Below are 18,099 nucleotides of genomic sequence, written 5' to 3' on the forward strand. Positions count from 1 at the left end.
CTTTTCAAATCATTATGAAGATAATTTTGACCTTGTGAACTCCCTGAAAGGGTCTCAGAGATCCCCAGGGGCCTCCACACTTAGAGAACTACTCTCTAGATCACACTGATTTGGTAGCCAACTTTATTCTTAAGATTTTCTAGAACAGGATTAGAGAAATTCCTCCTGTACCAATTCCATGATTACTTTCTGAAGATAGGGACAATATCTTTCATTTACCTGGAATGGTGCCCAGCAGTGACCAGAATATACAAATACACAATAAATCACTCCATAAGGCATCCGTAAGGAAGAGATAGAGGTTACTCATTTTGTCTGCCTGTTAAGTTCAATGACTAGGAGAAAAACAAAAAATCTGTCTACATCTCCAAGGTGCAGATTTATAAAGCCCTCGATAAACCCTCTTAACAGTTTTATTCCTTCCATAATGGTCAAATTTTTCTTAAAACTGTAAGTATACATATAACACGACTCAAGAAGGAGAAAAGTTAGGAGAGGCTAAGATATTAGGGTACATTTTACTGACATCCTACCTTTCCCACAACCATCCAATCACTCATTTCTTGAGTATCAGGAATTTCAGTGGTGCACTCAGGGAACCATGACACCTGCTCACAGGCACTGGGCTATGAACAAAAGAGAGGCAAATAAGTCGGGTAAGACAGATCCTTGGGGCTCCACCCCAAGTCTCCAGGACTTCCCCAAAACAATTCAGAGGGACTCAGACTGAGAAGGCTCCAAGTTGCTGAAGCCAAAAGCAGTGGTCAGACATGAGAAGGGAAAACCAAAATTTTGAAGTTCAACTTCTGAAGGCCATCTCTGGTTCTGTTTTGAATCTCTAGAAACTTCCCAAATCTTCAAGGTTTCTTTAATTTGTTCCAATATTATTTGATGAGTACCTACTATGTATTCCTCAGAATACAGACTTAAGTAAGACAGGCCCTTGACCAAAGGGGTTTAAAATTAGAGTGGTGAGGACAGAGAAGTCAACAGGTGTTTGTAACATATGTGATATATAGACACAGATACATTTTTTTTTGTACTGAGGATTGAACCCAGGGGCATTTAACCACTCAGCCACATCCATAGTCCATTTTTTTTTTTTTTTTGAGACAGGATCTCACTACATTGCTGAGACTATTCTCTTGTCATCCTCCTTCCTCAGCCTTCATACACACACACACACATTTATGAAAAGGCCTCAGCCTTTACTTATTTATACACACACACACACACACACACACACACACACACACATACATATTTATGGAGTTAATTTCATCAAGAAGACAGTGGCAATGAGTCTCACCTCCTGATGCTTTCACAGTGTTATTCACAAAATAACCCCAAAACTGCTTATTTTACCCAGAAACTAGTTATTTATTCCTCTCTCAATGATTCCAATACAGCAGAAGCTGACACCTCTGATGGCTGCTTCCTCTTAATTTTCAATGACTTTCCCTAACAGCCAAAGACAGTGGTTCTCACTCTAACTGTACATTAGGATCTCCTGCAAGGCTTTTCAATAAAATTTCTGATGTACAGGCCCTAGCTTCAGAGTTCATGATTCTGTTGATCTGAGATGGGGACTGGATATATGTTTTTAAAAGTCCCCAGATGATTCTACTGTGCATCCAAAACTAAGTACCATTGGGCTCGAGAAACATAGATTATAAAACCTAACCAGGTGGCTAACCTGCATGGCAGCTTCACAGATTGCCTCCCAAGCAAGTGTGGAAAAGAGATTCACCATTGCAAATTGAAGCAATGTGATTAAAGGTAATATTACATGCTCTGAAAGCCATAAAATGGTATCACAATGCAAGGTCTTGAGGGCAAGTGAACTGCCATCAACAGAAAAAGTAGAAAAGAAAAATTACTGAAATCTTTTGTCCATGAATCTGGCAGTGTAACATGGTTTCTCCTCCTGGTCAAATCCATCACCTTTAGGCATAAATTTAAATTATAAACTTTAGGGAAAAAAGCTCATATATACTTTGGATGCTCCTTTATCAAGCAAATGCAGACTCAAATCTCTCCATGAAAGTCTGTACATTAAGGTTACCTGAAAAGTGGACTTTGTCCAATGGCTCAAACCTTGAGTTTACACTCCTGGACTGTAGTAGCCACTGAGCATTCTCCTTATAGTGATCCCAGGACTGGACATTTCCTCAGGCCCCCCAGATTCATCTGTCTTAAAGAAGTGGATAGCGGGCTGGGGATGTGGCTCAAGAGGTAGCACGCTCGCCTGGCATGCATGCGGTTCAGGTTCGATCCTCAGCACCACATACAAACAAAGATGTAGTGTCCGCCAAAAACTAAAAAATAAATATTAAAATTCTCTCTCTCTCTCTTTAAAAAAAAAAAGGGGGGGGGCTGGGGATGTGGCTCAAGTGGTAGCATGCTCGCCTGGCATGCGTGCGGCCCAGGTTCAATCCTCAGCACCACATACAAACAAAGATGTTGTGTCCGCCGATAACTAAAAAATAAATAAATATTAAAATTCTCTCTCTCTCCCTCTCTCTCTCTCCCTCTCTCTTTAAAAAAAAAAAAAAAAAAAAGAAGAAGAAGTGGATAGCAACTGATGGTTGAGCCAAACTGACTTATTTATCAGGCATGTTTTCTAAGACAAAAACTGAATAATGGCAAATGAGAACTGGGAAAGTCTCACCCCAAAAAGGAATTTCAATAGCTTATCTCAATTAAAAACAGAGATCTTACAAGCAAATTTCAGATTTCTAGTTTAACAAAGTTCACTTAAATTCTGTGCCACTGAAAGGATCAAAACTGTGTACTTGTTTACACACAAATAAAAATTTGGAAAGCACTAGGTATTTCTCATGCAAAAGCCTCTATCTAGTAACCTACTCATCATAGTCTTTTTCAAGGAGGCACTTTTTCAAGGAGGCACTGGTGATTCAGTGGTAGAATTCTCGCCTCCCACCTAATCTGCACTGTCTCCTCTGCTATTCTGCTACACAGCATCATAACTACAAGGAAACATAGAAAGACCACCCCAGAACCTATTAGTTCCTGGCTTGTCAAAATTTCATTCTGAAGCTTTATTAGGCTTTCATCATGAGCAGGTTCACATCCTTTCCTGAACTGGAGACAAAAATCAGAGAGACAGGGGTGGGGTTGTGGCTCAGTGGTAGAGCGCTTGCCTAGTACATGTGGGGGCCCTGGGTTCAATCCTCAGCACCACATGTAAATAAATAAAATAAAGGTATTATGGCCAACTACAACTAAAAATTAAAATGTTAAAAAAAAAAATCAGGGAGACAAAACGATATAACAGTTTTCCAGCTAGTTCAGAGCCCCATCTAAAGCTCAATCACACCAACTATGTAGAAATGCTAGACATTTGTATTCTGTTTTCTCTAATCTCATCTCTGTAATGGTGATATCTCATCATGTTTTTAGGTAATTTTGTTAAACTTACTTCAAATCCTTTGTGGAATAAAATAGGACATCAATAAATGAAAATAAAAAAAATCTCAACGTTATCTGTACCATGAAAAGAGATAATAAGAGTCTCTTTTTGTCTCACAACAAACTGGTACTTAAGACAACAGATTAAGCTCACAGTAGAAAAGCAATATGGCACCAACAAACACCTGTTAACTTGTGGAGATGGAAGGATCTTAGAGGACACCTAATCCCAGTCAGTCACACAATGGACAGTACTGGCTCATTTGGCCCACTTGAATCCCTTCAACAGAGGGTGTCCACAGCCTTTCTTATTCCATTAGTGGTGAGCTGTACCTATTCACTAAAGGTTTTTATGAAGCCAAACTCTGCCTTCCAGCATCTTTTACCTACTGGTCTTAGAAGTCCTAGAAAGTAACGAGACACAAATCAATATCCTTGCCTAGTCTTCTACTTTCCATTCTGGACATCCCCAGTCCCTCCCATGTAAGAAACTAACCCCCTCTAACCACCCTGCTTACACTGCCACTATAGATTTCTGTTTGTTAATATGGTCTCACAAAGCCACACATCCAAAACCACAAGGTTTCTTTCCTTCCCTCACTAGTTACCTCTGGTTCGTCTCGCCAGTCCACATTCAGCTCCTGATCAAAGCCCCTCAGGGTCAGACCCAAGCCTCTTCGACCTTTCTGATTAGAAGCCTCAACAATGTCCTTCCGACCTTGGCTGTATTTTCCCAATCCTTCACCTTCCTTGAAGCCCATTTTGGCCTGAAAAAGAAAAGAGAGCACAATTAATTCAATACAACAGACATTTATTTAGCCCCTATCATATGTCAGACACTGTGTTAAGCCCTGAGAAACAGAGATGATTAAGGCCTAAATTCTGCTTTCTAGCCTAATGAAGAAAAGAAGCATAAATAAATAACTGCAGTAACCATGGGTCCAGTGACTGTCTATTCTGAAGGTAAAGGTCTGTGGCAACTAGAAGTTGGATAAATGAGAAGGGACCACATAGCTATAATTAAAAGCACTAAGAGTACATAATGAATCTCACTGGACATTTGCACAACTTACCCTTCCAGCTAATTTGTCTGATTAAGTGAAAAGATCCAGAGTAGAGTTGATAAAGAGAACATAATTTAAAATGGGACAGCTCTGAGCAGTAACTTCTGCCTGACCCTTAGCCAGTCAAACAGTCTTACTCTGCAAGAATAATGAGCTCTTGTAGGAGCCCATTTAATCAAGAGATTAAACTCACTTCAGGTGAAATTCTGGTATGGAAGGTCCTGGGACAGAAATGCTTTTTCAAATGTCACAACTGTCTGTAAGTTTACCCTATACTCTACAGTTCCTGGGTCTAGGAATACATCCCAAAGATAAAAAACCCAAATCTCAAATCCCTTACCTGATAAAAGAACTCTGGTCCAGAGAAATTCCCCCTGGAGATCTATAGTCTTGTTGAAAGCACCTGCTCAACACCTGGATGGAATCCCTACAGTAGACACAAATCTTCCCCGCCCCCGCCCCTCAGAGAACTGGCTGTCACAGTCTCCCTAATCTTCCCTCCCCCAAAGCTTAAGGCCCCCAAACGAATATCCTGACCTATGACTTCAGCAGGGGCATTTCTCATTCTTAAGGGAATCCAACAGGAAATAGAGGAGTCAACTATGATATTCCTGAAGTTAGTCAGGTGGGAAACTTGAACTCTATAACCTTTGAACATATATATTAAATTTTGGTGAGGAAAGTAAGCACTCTCTCTATTCACCTTTCTTCTTGTGATATATCAATGGGTATAAAAATTGGGAAAAGGAATTGGGCCTTCTTTGGAAAAAAAAACACCATACTACTCCCATTTATTTTGGGACTAAAAAAGAGTTTAGTCATTTCTTCTGAGATTACTTGATAGAACAAAAATTCCTAGCATGAAGTCTTTATCCACTGACCCACATCATTTTTAGGCAAGTATATTCACACATGCTTATAGTAAGAATTCATTAGTAAGGATACCAAAAGGTGAACCAGTTCTGGATAGAACAGGAGGAAATAGGCCTATGCAGTCACTTTCCATAGATTATTCCAATGTGACAGATACTTATATAGAAAAGGAGGCCACACTCTGTCAAATTTCAGTGGCTGGAAAAGAGAGGAAAAAAATCCACGCCCTAGCTTTTCTTTTTGTCACTCTTCTCTCACTCTGTTGGGGCAGCTTTAGAAATTCAACCCAAGCAGTGACATACCATAAGCTTCTGGGAGACACTGTTATACATGGAGTAACGAGAAGATGTTCCCTCCACCAGAGAGTCTGCTTTGAATGCATCATCAAAACAGTCAGAGCTACGCGGCTTCCCCTCTGTCTCACTGTCAGACTCACTTAAGCTTGTAGAAGATGCTGGAAAAGAAAAAGAGAAATTTTGAGGTAAGTTTATGTCACAAAATAGCCTCTACAAGTCCAAACTTCATTCATTCAAGAAGTATTCCATACATGCACTACATACAGGAGGTTCATTTAATGACAATGTGTTTTCTACCTCTCACTAGTTCTATAATCATGGGAAAGTCACTGAAAGTTTCTAGGGTACTTGATACAATGGGAGCTCAAAAATAATAGTTCCCCACCCTTTAAATTTCCCCCACTAAAAAACTGGGATGGTAACATCTAACTCACTGGTTGTTTAAAGATTAAATGAAAAAACATGTGAAAGCATACTGTCAAATACAAAGTATATTGACTAAAGATACTTTATTTCTACTGCTACTGTTTATTTAAACATCAATTTCTACAAAGACTGATGCCTGGTTCCATTTCCAAAGATTCCATCAGCAGACTACCAGTTTCTAATTGTTTAATCTTCTAGCTAGTTCTCCTTGCTCGCACAGTCCTTCAAACTTATTGGTAGGAGAGAGGGTTCACGGGCTGCGGTTGTTGCTCAGTGGCAGAGTGCTTACCTAGCACATGTAAGGCACTGGGTTCCATCCTCGGCACCACACAAAAATAAATAAATAAAATAAAGGTATTGTGTCTGCCTACAGATAATAAATAAATATATATATATATATATATATATATATATATATACACACACACACACATATATATATATATATACACACACATATACATGAGATATATATATATATATATATATATATATATATATATATATATATATCAAAAAGGGGGTGCCCACACTGCAGCTCTGGAGAAAAGCTGGCTCACAGGGAGAGAAATCAGGGAAGAACCAGAACAGAAGCAACAAGTGAGGGGAAAAAGAGGAAAGAAGGAAGGAAAAAGAGAAAGGAAAGAAAAACAGGAAAAGAAGCTCTGGTGGAACCACCAACTTAGGTAGAGAGTAGCAGAGGCACAGCTCCAGGAGGGAGCCAGCAGCCTGAGGGAGCCAAACCATCATCTTCACCATCAACAACTTTGTTAAAGAACTTCAAGGAAGGAGCACCTTTGCAGCTACAAGAAGTGCTGAGCTACCTCCATATGGACAATAACTCCACTATCTCTTTCCCTCCCTTATGCAGACCTATGAATCTATTAACCCAATGTAATTTTATTCAAGGAGTCTCTCAAATCTGCCTGAATTTGGAAATAGACTATTTCTTAAAAGTTTGGTCAACAATTTCTATATAACCCCCCACTGAAAATGATATAAATTACAAACCAGGGGATAACGCCGAACAGGAAATGAAAGTGGTGACATTCAACCAGAATCCAGGGGTAGAGAAGTCGTACAATGCCTATATCTCATTAATAAGTAATTGTGGTTATTTAAAGATAAAATGAAAATATTTTTCAATTTATGTGAATTTCAAGTGTTTTTATTGTTGTTAGGATATAAAGTCTTTTTACTAGCCAAGCTTGGTGCCACATGCCTGGAATTCCATCAACTCCAGAGGCCGAGGCAGGAGCATCACAAATTTGAGGCCATCCTCAGCAACTTAGTTGAGGCCCTAAGCAACCTAAGGAGATCCTGGCTCAAAATGAAAAATAAAAAGGATGGGATGTAGCTCAGTGGTAGCACACCCTGGGGTTCAATCCCCAAGTAACAAAATGTAAAATAAGATAAAAGCTTGTTACTTAGAGTTCAATAAATACTTAATAACCTGAATTGTTAGGCTGTTTTTTTGTTTTTGTTTTTGTTTTTGTTTTTGTACCAGAGACTGAATCCAGGGCATTTAACCACTGAACCACATCCCCAGTCCTTTTTCATATTTTATTTAGAGGAAGAGTCTCCCTGAGTTACTAAGTGCCTTGCTAGGTTCCTGAGGTTGGCCTTGAACTCACAATCCTCCTGCCTCAGCCTCCAGAGCTGCTAGGATTTCAGGCATTTGCCACCATGCCTCACAGGTATTTATTTTGACCTAGGGACATGGTAAAAACAAAAGTGCAACACTAAGAGTGCCAAGAAACAAGAAAGCCTGAGAACACCTGCTGATGCATGGAAACAGATCACCAAGACACACTGCTATAGAAATAACAGAAGAGCAAAGCCACATGCACAAGTACGGCCTCCTGAACTTTTGTGTAATACAGAGGGAAAATACAACTATATATTTATATTTCTTGTAATTGTATTATAATTGAGCTTTGGAAGGAAAGAGATACAATACCAATAAAAGTGTGATTATGCACACATGCAGGGGTTAGGGCATGGAGACAGAATAAAAAAAATTATTACTTAGAACAAGTGAAAGCAAAGAAAATAAATTTGATTTACAATCATATCACCAAGAGTTTATACTGGGTATCTTTTTATATTTTTTAATTATGAACCATGTGGATATATTACCTATTAAAATTTAAAATGAATATGAAAAAACTGAGCAATGAGGCACAATTCCTTTGAGGGAGAAGGGAAGTTGCTGAGAAAAGATTCTGATTCAAAGCTTGGCTGCTTGTGGAAGATTCTGAGGGACGGTGTGGAGGGAAGCCATGTAAAACAACTGTTTTTTTAATTGGTTAAAACAATTCTGTATAGAACTGAAATAGTCACTATTCAGGTATTCCTCACCTGATCATTACTTCATGATAAAGCCTACTTGTACTGATCCATTTATTTCCCAGCTAGAACACAAACTTGCTGAGGGATGACAAGCCTTTCCCAGGGCCCCAAGCTTAAATGATTTTCCCTTCTACTATGCCCCAGTGACACTGATACTCCCACCATCATCAAAGCACTCAACATGTTGCCTTAGAGACAGTTATCATTTGCCACATGCCACCCCCCACTGAACAGGGTCACTCCTAGAGAGCAGGAATTTTGTCAAAATCAACTATATAACCCCAACATCTGGACTGAGGCTTTTCATTTGATAGAAATTAATAAGAAGTCTATCAGTGGATTTAAAGGTTTATCAGCCAGGTGCCACCCTTCCTGAGGACCTACAGAGTGTATGATTCCTTAAGATATTTTATTGTACATTGTACAAGTAGTGCAAATGTTCAGGCTTCAAAAGTTTAAGAATGAGGATGGAGGATCTATATCCTACCAGCAAACGGAGCCCTTCTTGAGCAATGATTTAGGTCCCAGAAGGCTGAAATATATGTCAGAGCTCAGAATACTGATACTGTTTAACACACCAACAATTACTTTGGTTTAAGACCTATTCTATAAAATGTCCATGCTATACAAAACAGTACTATGCAAAAGTAACAACTATCAGACAACCTAAAAAATCAAATAGCTAATATAAATATGCATTTTGTTAAAGAATACAACATTTTATGGTCTAGAGATGAAGCCCGGTGATTAAGCACCCCTGGGTTTAATCCCCAGTACTTCCCACCAAAAAAACAAAACAAAACAAAAAAACAACATTTTGCAAAAGAAAGAAAAGGCAGGTAAATGTGGGAAAGGGAATCAGAATAAATCCAAAACCAAACTTCTGGCTTCTAATCAGTTAGCAAGTTGGAATTTTGGTTGAGAATGTTCCTATGTAAGAGGCACAAAATCTGCCCCTTCCTGTTAAGTTAGATCCAATTCTCTTAATAAGGAGCTGTCTTGCTTACATGGACCAATGTAGCATATGTCAGAGAGTGCCACTCAGAAGGAAAGACCCAGAAAATTAACAATGAGTAACCATGGAAACTGAGAGGTGAAGTGATTTTTATTTTCTGTTTTGCACTTTTCTGCATTTGTGAGAAACAAGAATGTTAGTTTGGGGCTGGGATTGTGGCTCAGCGGTAGAGTGCTCGCCTAGCACATGGGAGGCCCTGGGTTCGATCCTCAGCACCACATAAAAATAAATAAATAAAATAAAGATATTGTGTCCAGTTACAACGAAAAATATAAATATTAAATATATATGTTAGTTTAAAAATTAGGGGAAAAAATAAACCTACAAAGAATTACTATTCCAAGTTATAGGAAAAGATTAGTTTCCCTCCAGAGAAATCTTCAGAGAGCAGCAGACTGTGGGGTGGGGGTGGGGAGGCTCAAGTCAGAGACTATCGGGGCTCAAGACTATCCCTATGCCAGTCATCCATTATCTCCCATGTAAGGAGAGAGATGCAGTCTGCAAAATGTGCCCACATGCTAAAGAACTGTGCTCCCAAAGGTTCAGATTCAATTCTCTCAGTTGCTTCTGTGGCTTCAACCTGCACTGCTTAGTACAGAAAGAGATGGTACCAGCAATGTGGACAGCTCCCTGAGTACAGCCCTGAAGTTGCTTTGGGGCAGCCCAGGGATCCAAGGTCCTAACTCATCAGAAGCTACAATATTAAATCAGTTCTTATCGTTTCACCAACTATATAGACATTCATACACCTAACTATGAAAAGGCTGAAAAACTTGGTATCCTTCTCTATGGAGAGCATGCCTTGGTCTAGCTCAAGGAAGTCACCAGGCTGTTAAAATTTGCTTGAGAAGCCAACAATGAACAATGGAATGGTTTTAATTCCATCCCTGGGTACGAAAGATTTCTGCCACTTTTGAATCTCTGAAAGAGATCTCATTTTCTTTTATCTTCATAAATCTTTGAGCAAAAAAAAAAAAAAAAAAACAGAACCAAATTTGAATGAAAGGCTCACTAGGCAAATCAGTGGTGACTCTGGTTGGAAAATTCCAGCATCATACTCTGGCACAAGATCTTTCTACACCATTCCCCCTCCCAAGGTGCTAGTTATTGTACACTGTCCTTTCCACGTTCTCAGAGTGAGGATGAAGACAGCTAAAACATCCCCTACTAGGTAATTCCCTGTGAGATCAAGAAGTGTGCTGGAAAAGAAAATAAACCTTATTTCTCTTTTATTCACGTGACATATAAAAACCAGCATTTAGGGCTGGGGATGTAGCTCAGTGGGTGAGCGTATACTTAACACGTACGTTGGCCCTGGGTTCAATCTACAGTACCGCAAACCAAAACAAGTGACAACAACAAATCCAGTTAGTAGGTTGACATGATTTAAGAGAAAGTCTGTAGATTAGCCCTAATTTCCACAGACTGCCACAGTCAATATTTATTTTTACCCCTGGGCTTTTGGGACCACTCTCTTCAGATGAAAAGGAAACAACTGTCATAGCTTCAGTAGGAATTCAAGAGGTTTGCCTTCCCAAGATTGGAAAGAATTTAGCAGCACTGAGCTGACAATTTTGTAATGAGGACATAAATTAAAAGGAATAATAAGGTCAGTCTATTAAAATCATTAGTTTCATTAAGAACTTGCCAAAGCTGGGTGACATTTCCATTTACCTCCCCAGGAGTTCGCTTTCTAAAACCTACCAGAGCCCAAAACATTATTTAGCGTTTTCATTTAAGATTTCTTCTCTACCTGATAGAAATCATTATTAAGTCATTTTAGAGAAGAAATGTTCACTTTACAGAGGAACCAGAGGTTTCCCAGCTGTTGGCACAATTGTTCACATGGTGATAGAGGAGTAGGGCAAACATGCCACAATTAAAAATGACAACGTAGCTCCAAGCACTAGTGGCCAAGGTGAGCAGCATACAGATATAGAAGAATAAATTATGAATTTTAATAAACACCCTGCCTAACAATTGCTGAAGAATACAGTCATTCCTGTTTAAAGACTCAATTTCTCCTTCATTCCAAATAAATGGTAACTCGTTAGAGCAATTTAAACAGATACCGATAAAGGAAGTTTTTGATTAAGGTCATGAATCTGGTCTGACAGGAAAGCGATGGTGTCTCAGGGCAAACAGCCTATTTAGGAAAGAATTAAACCTGGCAGAGGGGAAGGTACTTTTAATGTAGTGTTGGTGAAGGAGATTTGCAACTTCCATAAGAACTTGCTGCAAGAGAACCAGGAGCCCGCTGGGAGCCCAGCAGCTTGGTAGGCTGAGGCAGGAGGATTGCGAGTTCAAAGCCAGCCTCAACAACTTACCAAGACCTTCAGCAACTTAGTGAGATGCTGTCTCCAAAATTATTTAAAAAAAAAAAAAAAAAAAAAAAACAAGAACTAGGAGCCCACACTAGATGCACAGCTAAGGACAGAAGGAAATTTTCTTGGGCTCAAGACCACAGTTTCTCCAATTTGTGAGAAACAAACAAAAAGAACACAATGGCCTCATTGGCCTCCCCTTACTTCAAAGGTTATTTGACTGCAAATTTCCAATTTATTTACATTGAAAATGCCTTCAAACTCCTCTTAGAATACTCAAAAGAACTCTATGCCACCGTGCCCATGACAACATCAACCTTCTTTTTCTTTACACTAGCCAAATGTCAAGTTCCTGAGTTGGTAACACAACTAACTTGTGAATAATAAAAAACAAACACACTGATTAAACTAATAGACCTACTCATCATTAATGATTAATGATCACATTGATCTAGCAAAGGAAGAAAAAAAAAGGCCCAGATGGACAGAAATAGTAAATACTAGTTTTTTGTTTTTCTAATTGTCCTCCCTAAGGAACATTTTTTGATCATCTATTTGAATAGTGTGTGCAGGCAGAATTGGATGGAGGAAACGGAAATGCCCCTGCTTTAATCAATGACTTGAATAGAAAAGCCACACCTGCATCTCAGCATATAGGTAATTTCTGGTGAGACAGCACACTCCCCAAGGACTCCTAGAAGGAGCTAATATAGAACACAGATGACATAAATGCAAAGCGCTTAGAGAAATGATCTGCAAACTGGAGGAGAGATAGGCAAAATCAAAGATGTGAAGAATTTTAAGCTTCTTGAAAAAGCTTAAAATAACCACTCTTTTTACCTTTTATCAATTATATTCAGTAAATATTTACTTAGCATTCACTTTAGGCCAGGCATGGCAGAGAAGGGCATAGAGACAGCAATTTTACTAACTCTAGTGCTAAACACACACACACACACACACACACACACACACACATCTTGTTGGTGCAGAATAGTGGGATTCATTGTGACAGATTCTTACATACAATAACTTGATTAAATTCATTCTCCAGTACCTCCCTTTTCCCTCCCTTCCTAGTCCTAAGTTTTTGTGTCAATGTGGAGCTCCTCTTACTTAATGAAAGTTAACCTGGGGAAATCTGCCTCTGCCTCCTGTCTCACTTTCTGCAAATGAAAAAGACCAAGTGGCCTTTGGTCAGATACATACAATGAACTGGCCACCTCTGAATTTCCATTCTGAACACATAAAAGCAATAGGCAATCCTGACTGAGTCACATGATGCCAATTCCAGAAAAGGTCAAAGCTATTTGATAAAATTAAAGGGAATATGTATGTGTACGGTGGGGCCGGGGCATGGGGGGGGCAGTTCTTAATTCACAGTCACATTTCTTACAGGCTTAAAATTTAAATCAGACTGGTAGACAAGTTGCCTTAAAGGATTTTTAACATTACATACTCACCTTACTTTACCTGAAAGTTCTTTCCTTACTTCAAGGATATGTTACTTGAGAGCAAATGTCTCCCAAGAGTCACTTAGAACTAGACACCTACACCACCTGAATATCATTTATTCCCCAGACATGCTATTCCTTTTTCCCTTGTGGGCTCTCTCCCAATTCCACAGAGCCCTACCTTCACCAAACTGCTCAAATCCCAGATAGGAAGCAAAATCCCCTTTCCTTAATAGTTCCTAAAAATAATGTCCTCAGTATGCTTTTGTCTTCCCACTTAGGAGCCCCAATTACATACAGATTTTCTCACCCAGCTTGGAATCCACCATTACCTCTTTTTTAAAAATAGGTTTTGAAAAAAAAAAAAAATGGGGCTGGGGATGTGGCTCAAGAGGTAGCGCGCTCTCCTGGCATGCGTGCGGCCCGGGTTCGATCCTCAGCACCACATACAAACAAAGATGTTGTGTCCGCCAATAACTAATAAATAAATAAATATTTAAAAAAAAAACTTGTTAAAAAAAAATAAAAAATAAAAATAGGTTTTGAGATCACAAGCTCAAGTGATCCTTCTGCCTCAGCCTCTGAAAGTAGCAGGACTACAGACATGCACTACAATATCCAGCTCCACTGTGAATAAAACCTCGGACAGGTACGCACCTCCACACTCAAGGCCTGTAAGAGTCTCTTATCCAACCTGGACCATAGCTGCACCAAATGTTCCATGAGCAGTACCACCTATCAAGCCTTTCTTTGAACTAGCTCCCCAGTAACAGCTGATAAGTAACTGCCCTTCAATGAGCTTACTACTTGTGAATAAACTATTTCCCACCCTCTCAGTCACCAGTCTGTTACCAAGTTTCATTCCAGTTTGTCAGTGATCCAACAAAGGATAAAAAACGCAAGCCTGCTGGTGTACTGGGTTGAACAGAGTATCCTTCCCCAAAATTGTGTCACCTGGAGCCTGTGAATGTGACTTATTTGGAAATAGGGCCTCTGCAGATGCAATAAGTTAAGATGAAATAATTCTAGATGGGTCCTAATCCAATAACTGATTTATAAGAAGAGGGAAATTAAAAAAAAAAAAAAGAAGAAGAAGAAGAAGGAGGAGGAGGAGGAAAAGGAGAAGGAGAAGAAGAAGAAGAGGGAAATTTGCCTGCACAGCATACACCTATATTCCCATCTACCCAGGAGACTAAGACAGGACACCTGGTATTTGAAGCAAATTCCTAGACACTTTATGATTTCTCAGACAGCATCTGTGGACACTGTTAATGTCTACAACCCTGAAAAGCAGGCAAAGGAAAATGATAATTTCAACCAGACCTGTGAAATCCTATGTCAAAGTTTGAGGCCAGACTCAGCAACTTACACCCTGTTGGGGAGATAGCTCAGTGATAAGAGTGTCCTTGAGTTCAATCCCTAGTACCTTAAAAAAAAAAAAAAAGGAAGGAGGAGGAGGGAAATTTGTACACAGATACAGAAGGAAGGTAAAGGCAGAGACTGGAATTAAGCTGCCACCCAAGCTAAGAAACACCAAGGGTTGCCAACAACCATCAAAAACAAGATGGAAAAAGAGTCTTCCTAAGACCCTTCCAAGGGATCTTGTGGCCCTGTTGACACCTAGTTTGATTTGATGTCTAGTTTCCAGAAATGTGGGAAAATAAATTTGTTTCTTTAAGCAACCCTAGTGTGTGATGCTTTGTCACAGCAGTCTTAAAAAACAAATACAGCTGGCAAGTCAAAATTAATGTGAATTAGCTGCTTCTAATTGCCTGGTATTTGAAGCAAACTCCTAGACACTTTATAATTTCTCAGATAGCATCTGTGGAAACTGTTAATGTCTATAACCCTTAAAAGCAGGCAAAAAAAAAAAAAATGATAATTTCAACCAGACCTATGAAATCCTTTGAGCTTAATGTCAAATACACTGATGTTCCACTATCACTGGGTGCCTCTGCCTGCAGCTGCTGAAGGAATTGAGAACTATGTGCAAAAGCCTGAGAATTAGACCAGAACGACTGCACCAAAGAGCCCTCCTCCTCTACAAGAACCCCAGGATCTGCTCACCACTTCTAACTGGTTTAAAGTAGCAAAAGAGTGCCACCTACTGAAGGACCAGCATCAAAACTAAGGAACTTCTGGGGAAAAAAAAATCCAATTTTTAATTTAAAACAAGTTTAACTTCTTTTAGTAGAAGAATGGCAGAATGGAAAAGACTCCATGGCCAACATCTTTCTGTAGAATTTGCTTATTTTTCCCCAAAGGATGTTGGACTATATTCTGCTGAATCCAAGCACCAGAGATTCAAATAACCAGATGGCCAGTGGCCTCAGACCATACAGGCAAGCATACCTTTTGCTGCATGATTGACAGAGGAGGGAGGTTCATCGTCTGATGTAGAGCTGAGGTTCAGGGCAAGCTCTGCAACTCTTTTTTTCTGTTTCTTGATGGGGGCATTGCATTCTGGGAGAGTTCTCTTCATTGTTACTGCAACCATAAATACAGACAGTCAGCTGCCCTTGGGTTAGAGCCAGTGGGATCAGAGCAAGGATTCCAAAGTATAAATCATCAATGAGATGAGATTTGGCAACTTCAAATATCCTTCAGTGCCAGCACTTGAATAGCTTCTTCCTCAGAATGCAGTCTAGGAAGGATGCTAGCCAAGCTCTGGTTTTCAATAATAGCTATTAGTTTTACTGAAAAATGTGGTGCTCACAGATGCATAGGTCTCTGGACCACTGGTGTCAGATACCAAAAAGACATGAATAAACTCCATAAGACATAGGGGGGAAAAGGCCTTGGGCAACTGTTATTCTATACTTCTGATACAACATTGTCTATGTACACTGGAAATGAATTATAACTAAATATCAACTAAAATTCCAAGATGAAGGGACCATCCCAGAATGATTATTTCATAATAATTATTATTTCACCAAAATAATTATGATTATATAGCATGATACAAATACTGGGTTTTGGTTTATTTCATAATGTTTAAAAAAATGAAAGAACTAGGAAATTTTTTTATTATTTTTTATTTATTTATTTATTTGGTACCAGGGATTGAACTCAGAGGCACTCAACCACTAAGCCAATCCCCAGCCCTATTTTGTATTTTACTTAGAGACAAGGTTTCACTTGAGTTGCTTGGTGCCTCACTGTTGCTGAGGCTGTCTTCAAACTCTTGATCCTCCTGTCTCAGCCTCCCAAGCTGCTGGGATTACAAGCGTGCGCCAACGTGCCCAGCAAAAACTGGGAAAAATTTTAACCAAAGTAAGGAGCAATGATTGTCTTACAATGGAGGAAACACAAGAGTGGGAAAGATAATGAGACTGGAGGGTAGCTATATCATTGGAGTGAGATACAAAAATTGTAACTTTAAAAATAGGAACCCATCTCCACAAAAAAAAAAAAAAAAAGTATGGAAAGAAGCAAGCTCCATGTCACCATCTTCCATGCCCATGGGTACATGAGAGGTAAGCATGAGGGGGAAAATGGGATTGAATGAAGTGCTTGTGAAACCCCGATATCTTAAGGAAAAGTAGCGAATACAGTCTGAGTTACAAACAATTAACTGGTTGAACTTGGAAATGAGAAAGAACTCAAAACAGAAACAAACCGGGTAGATGACCAGTGGGGCTGCAATCTTTGGGAAAGGGAAGCTGCTAAGGGTACAAGACTGGACTTACAGCATGGGTCACAGTGACCACAGCAAGAAAGCAATGAAATGCCACAAATGCCACTGAACCCAGCAACTTCACCCAGCAACCTCACTAAACCCTGGATAATGTTTTCCTTCTCTTCAGCTCAAGGATAAGCCAATCAACCCAATGCATAATCACATCTTTCCTAAGGAGGCAGCCTTTTAACTGGCATAGACAGAGCCTAGCCTGGGGAAACAAGAACAGCAGCCTGAACAAACAGAAAGCAAGCCCAGGCTGTGACCCGTTTCATTTTAAACCACTCTTTCAGCTTTCTACAAAGGCCCCCAAGGTGAGCTACAGGAAAGCCCATCACAGGGCCTGCTACTAGCTGCAGCAAAGGCAAAAAGACTTGGAAGCACGGGAAACTGGGTGTGCTGTGTTGGGGTAGGTGCAGGAAAGAGAGGAAACTGTGTGAAAGGTGGCAGAGGCTGATGGTACTCCTCAAATCACATCACCTTAGATTTGGGCCTTCCAAGTCACCTAATCCAATCCTTTCGTTTTCCACTGTTAAAAGACTGAGGCCCAAAAGGAGAAGGCTACATATCTAACCAGTGCCCAGTTCAAATGATCTACACTTGAAAAATGTGCTCTGGTCAGGAACTTCCAACTGGATGCAGGAGACTTGCTTCTACCTGCGGCCTCCCTCACCGAAGGGCTTCAAATCCCCCCTGTGGTCTTGTCTCCCTGGGCCTCGGTCTCGCACTGCCACCCCTATTCACAGAGGAAGAGCTGAGCTCCCGTCTCCCCAGGCCAGTCCTTCCATTTGAAGATAACGTTGAGTGTGTAAATATGTGCGCAGAGACTTGTGTCAGTGGCAGCTCGGGCTCCAGGAGGTTGCTGGGGAAGAGGGGAAGGGGGAGGAGAGAGAAGCGGCCAGAAGGCTGAGAGTCACAACCGCGGGTGGGGGCCGAGGCGGCAGTGGAGGGAGAAGGATGCTGAGCCCGCGCGCCCGCCCGCTCGCTCCCCCCGGGCCGCGCGTCCGCACTCACGCAGAGGGGAGAGGGCGAGCTGCCAGGGAGCGGAGAGCGGGGATCAGGCCGACGTATCGCCGCCGCCGCCGCCGCCGGGCCTGGACCTGCCACAGCCAGAGCCTCCACCACCTCCCTCAGTTTCGTTTCCCCACAAGCCAGCCCAGGTCCGCCGGCTGCGCGGTCGC

General features: G+C 40.5%; 1 protein-coding gene across 1 annotated transcript in view; it reads right to left on the reverse strand.

Moving 5' to 3' along the window:
- The window catches only part of Cmtr1 (cap methyltransferase 1), a 49,509-nt gene extending 31,410 nt beyond the window's left edge, over window positions 1–18,099 (reverse strand). Inside the window, exons 1-5 of the mRNA XM_026383540.2 lie at window positions 17,933–18,099; window positions 15,589–15,723; window positions 5,672–5,823; window positions 4,041–4,199; window positions 534–626 (exon numbers count right to left, since the gene is read on the reverse strand). Coding sequence (XP_026239325.1) covers window positions 534–626; window positions 4,041–4,199; window positions 5,672–5,823; window positions 15,589–15,718 — 534 coding nt within the window. The 5' untranslated portion in view covers window positions 15,719–15,723; window positions 17,933–18,099. The remainder of the gene's footprint in view (window positions 1–533; window positions 627–4,040; window positions 4,200–5,671; window positions 5,824–15,588; window positions 15,724–17,932) is intronic.

This window comes from Urocitellus parryii, chromosome 8, assembly GCF_045843805.1.
Source record: "Urocitellus parryii isolate mUroPar1 chromosome 8, mUroPar1.hap1, whole genome shotgun sequence".
NCBI lineage: Eukaryota > Metazoa > Chordata > Mammalia > Rodentia > Sciuridae > Urocitellus > Urocitellus parryii.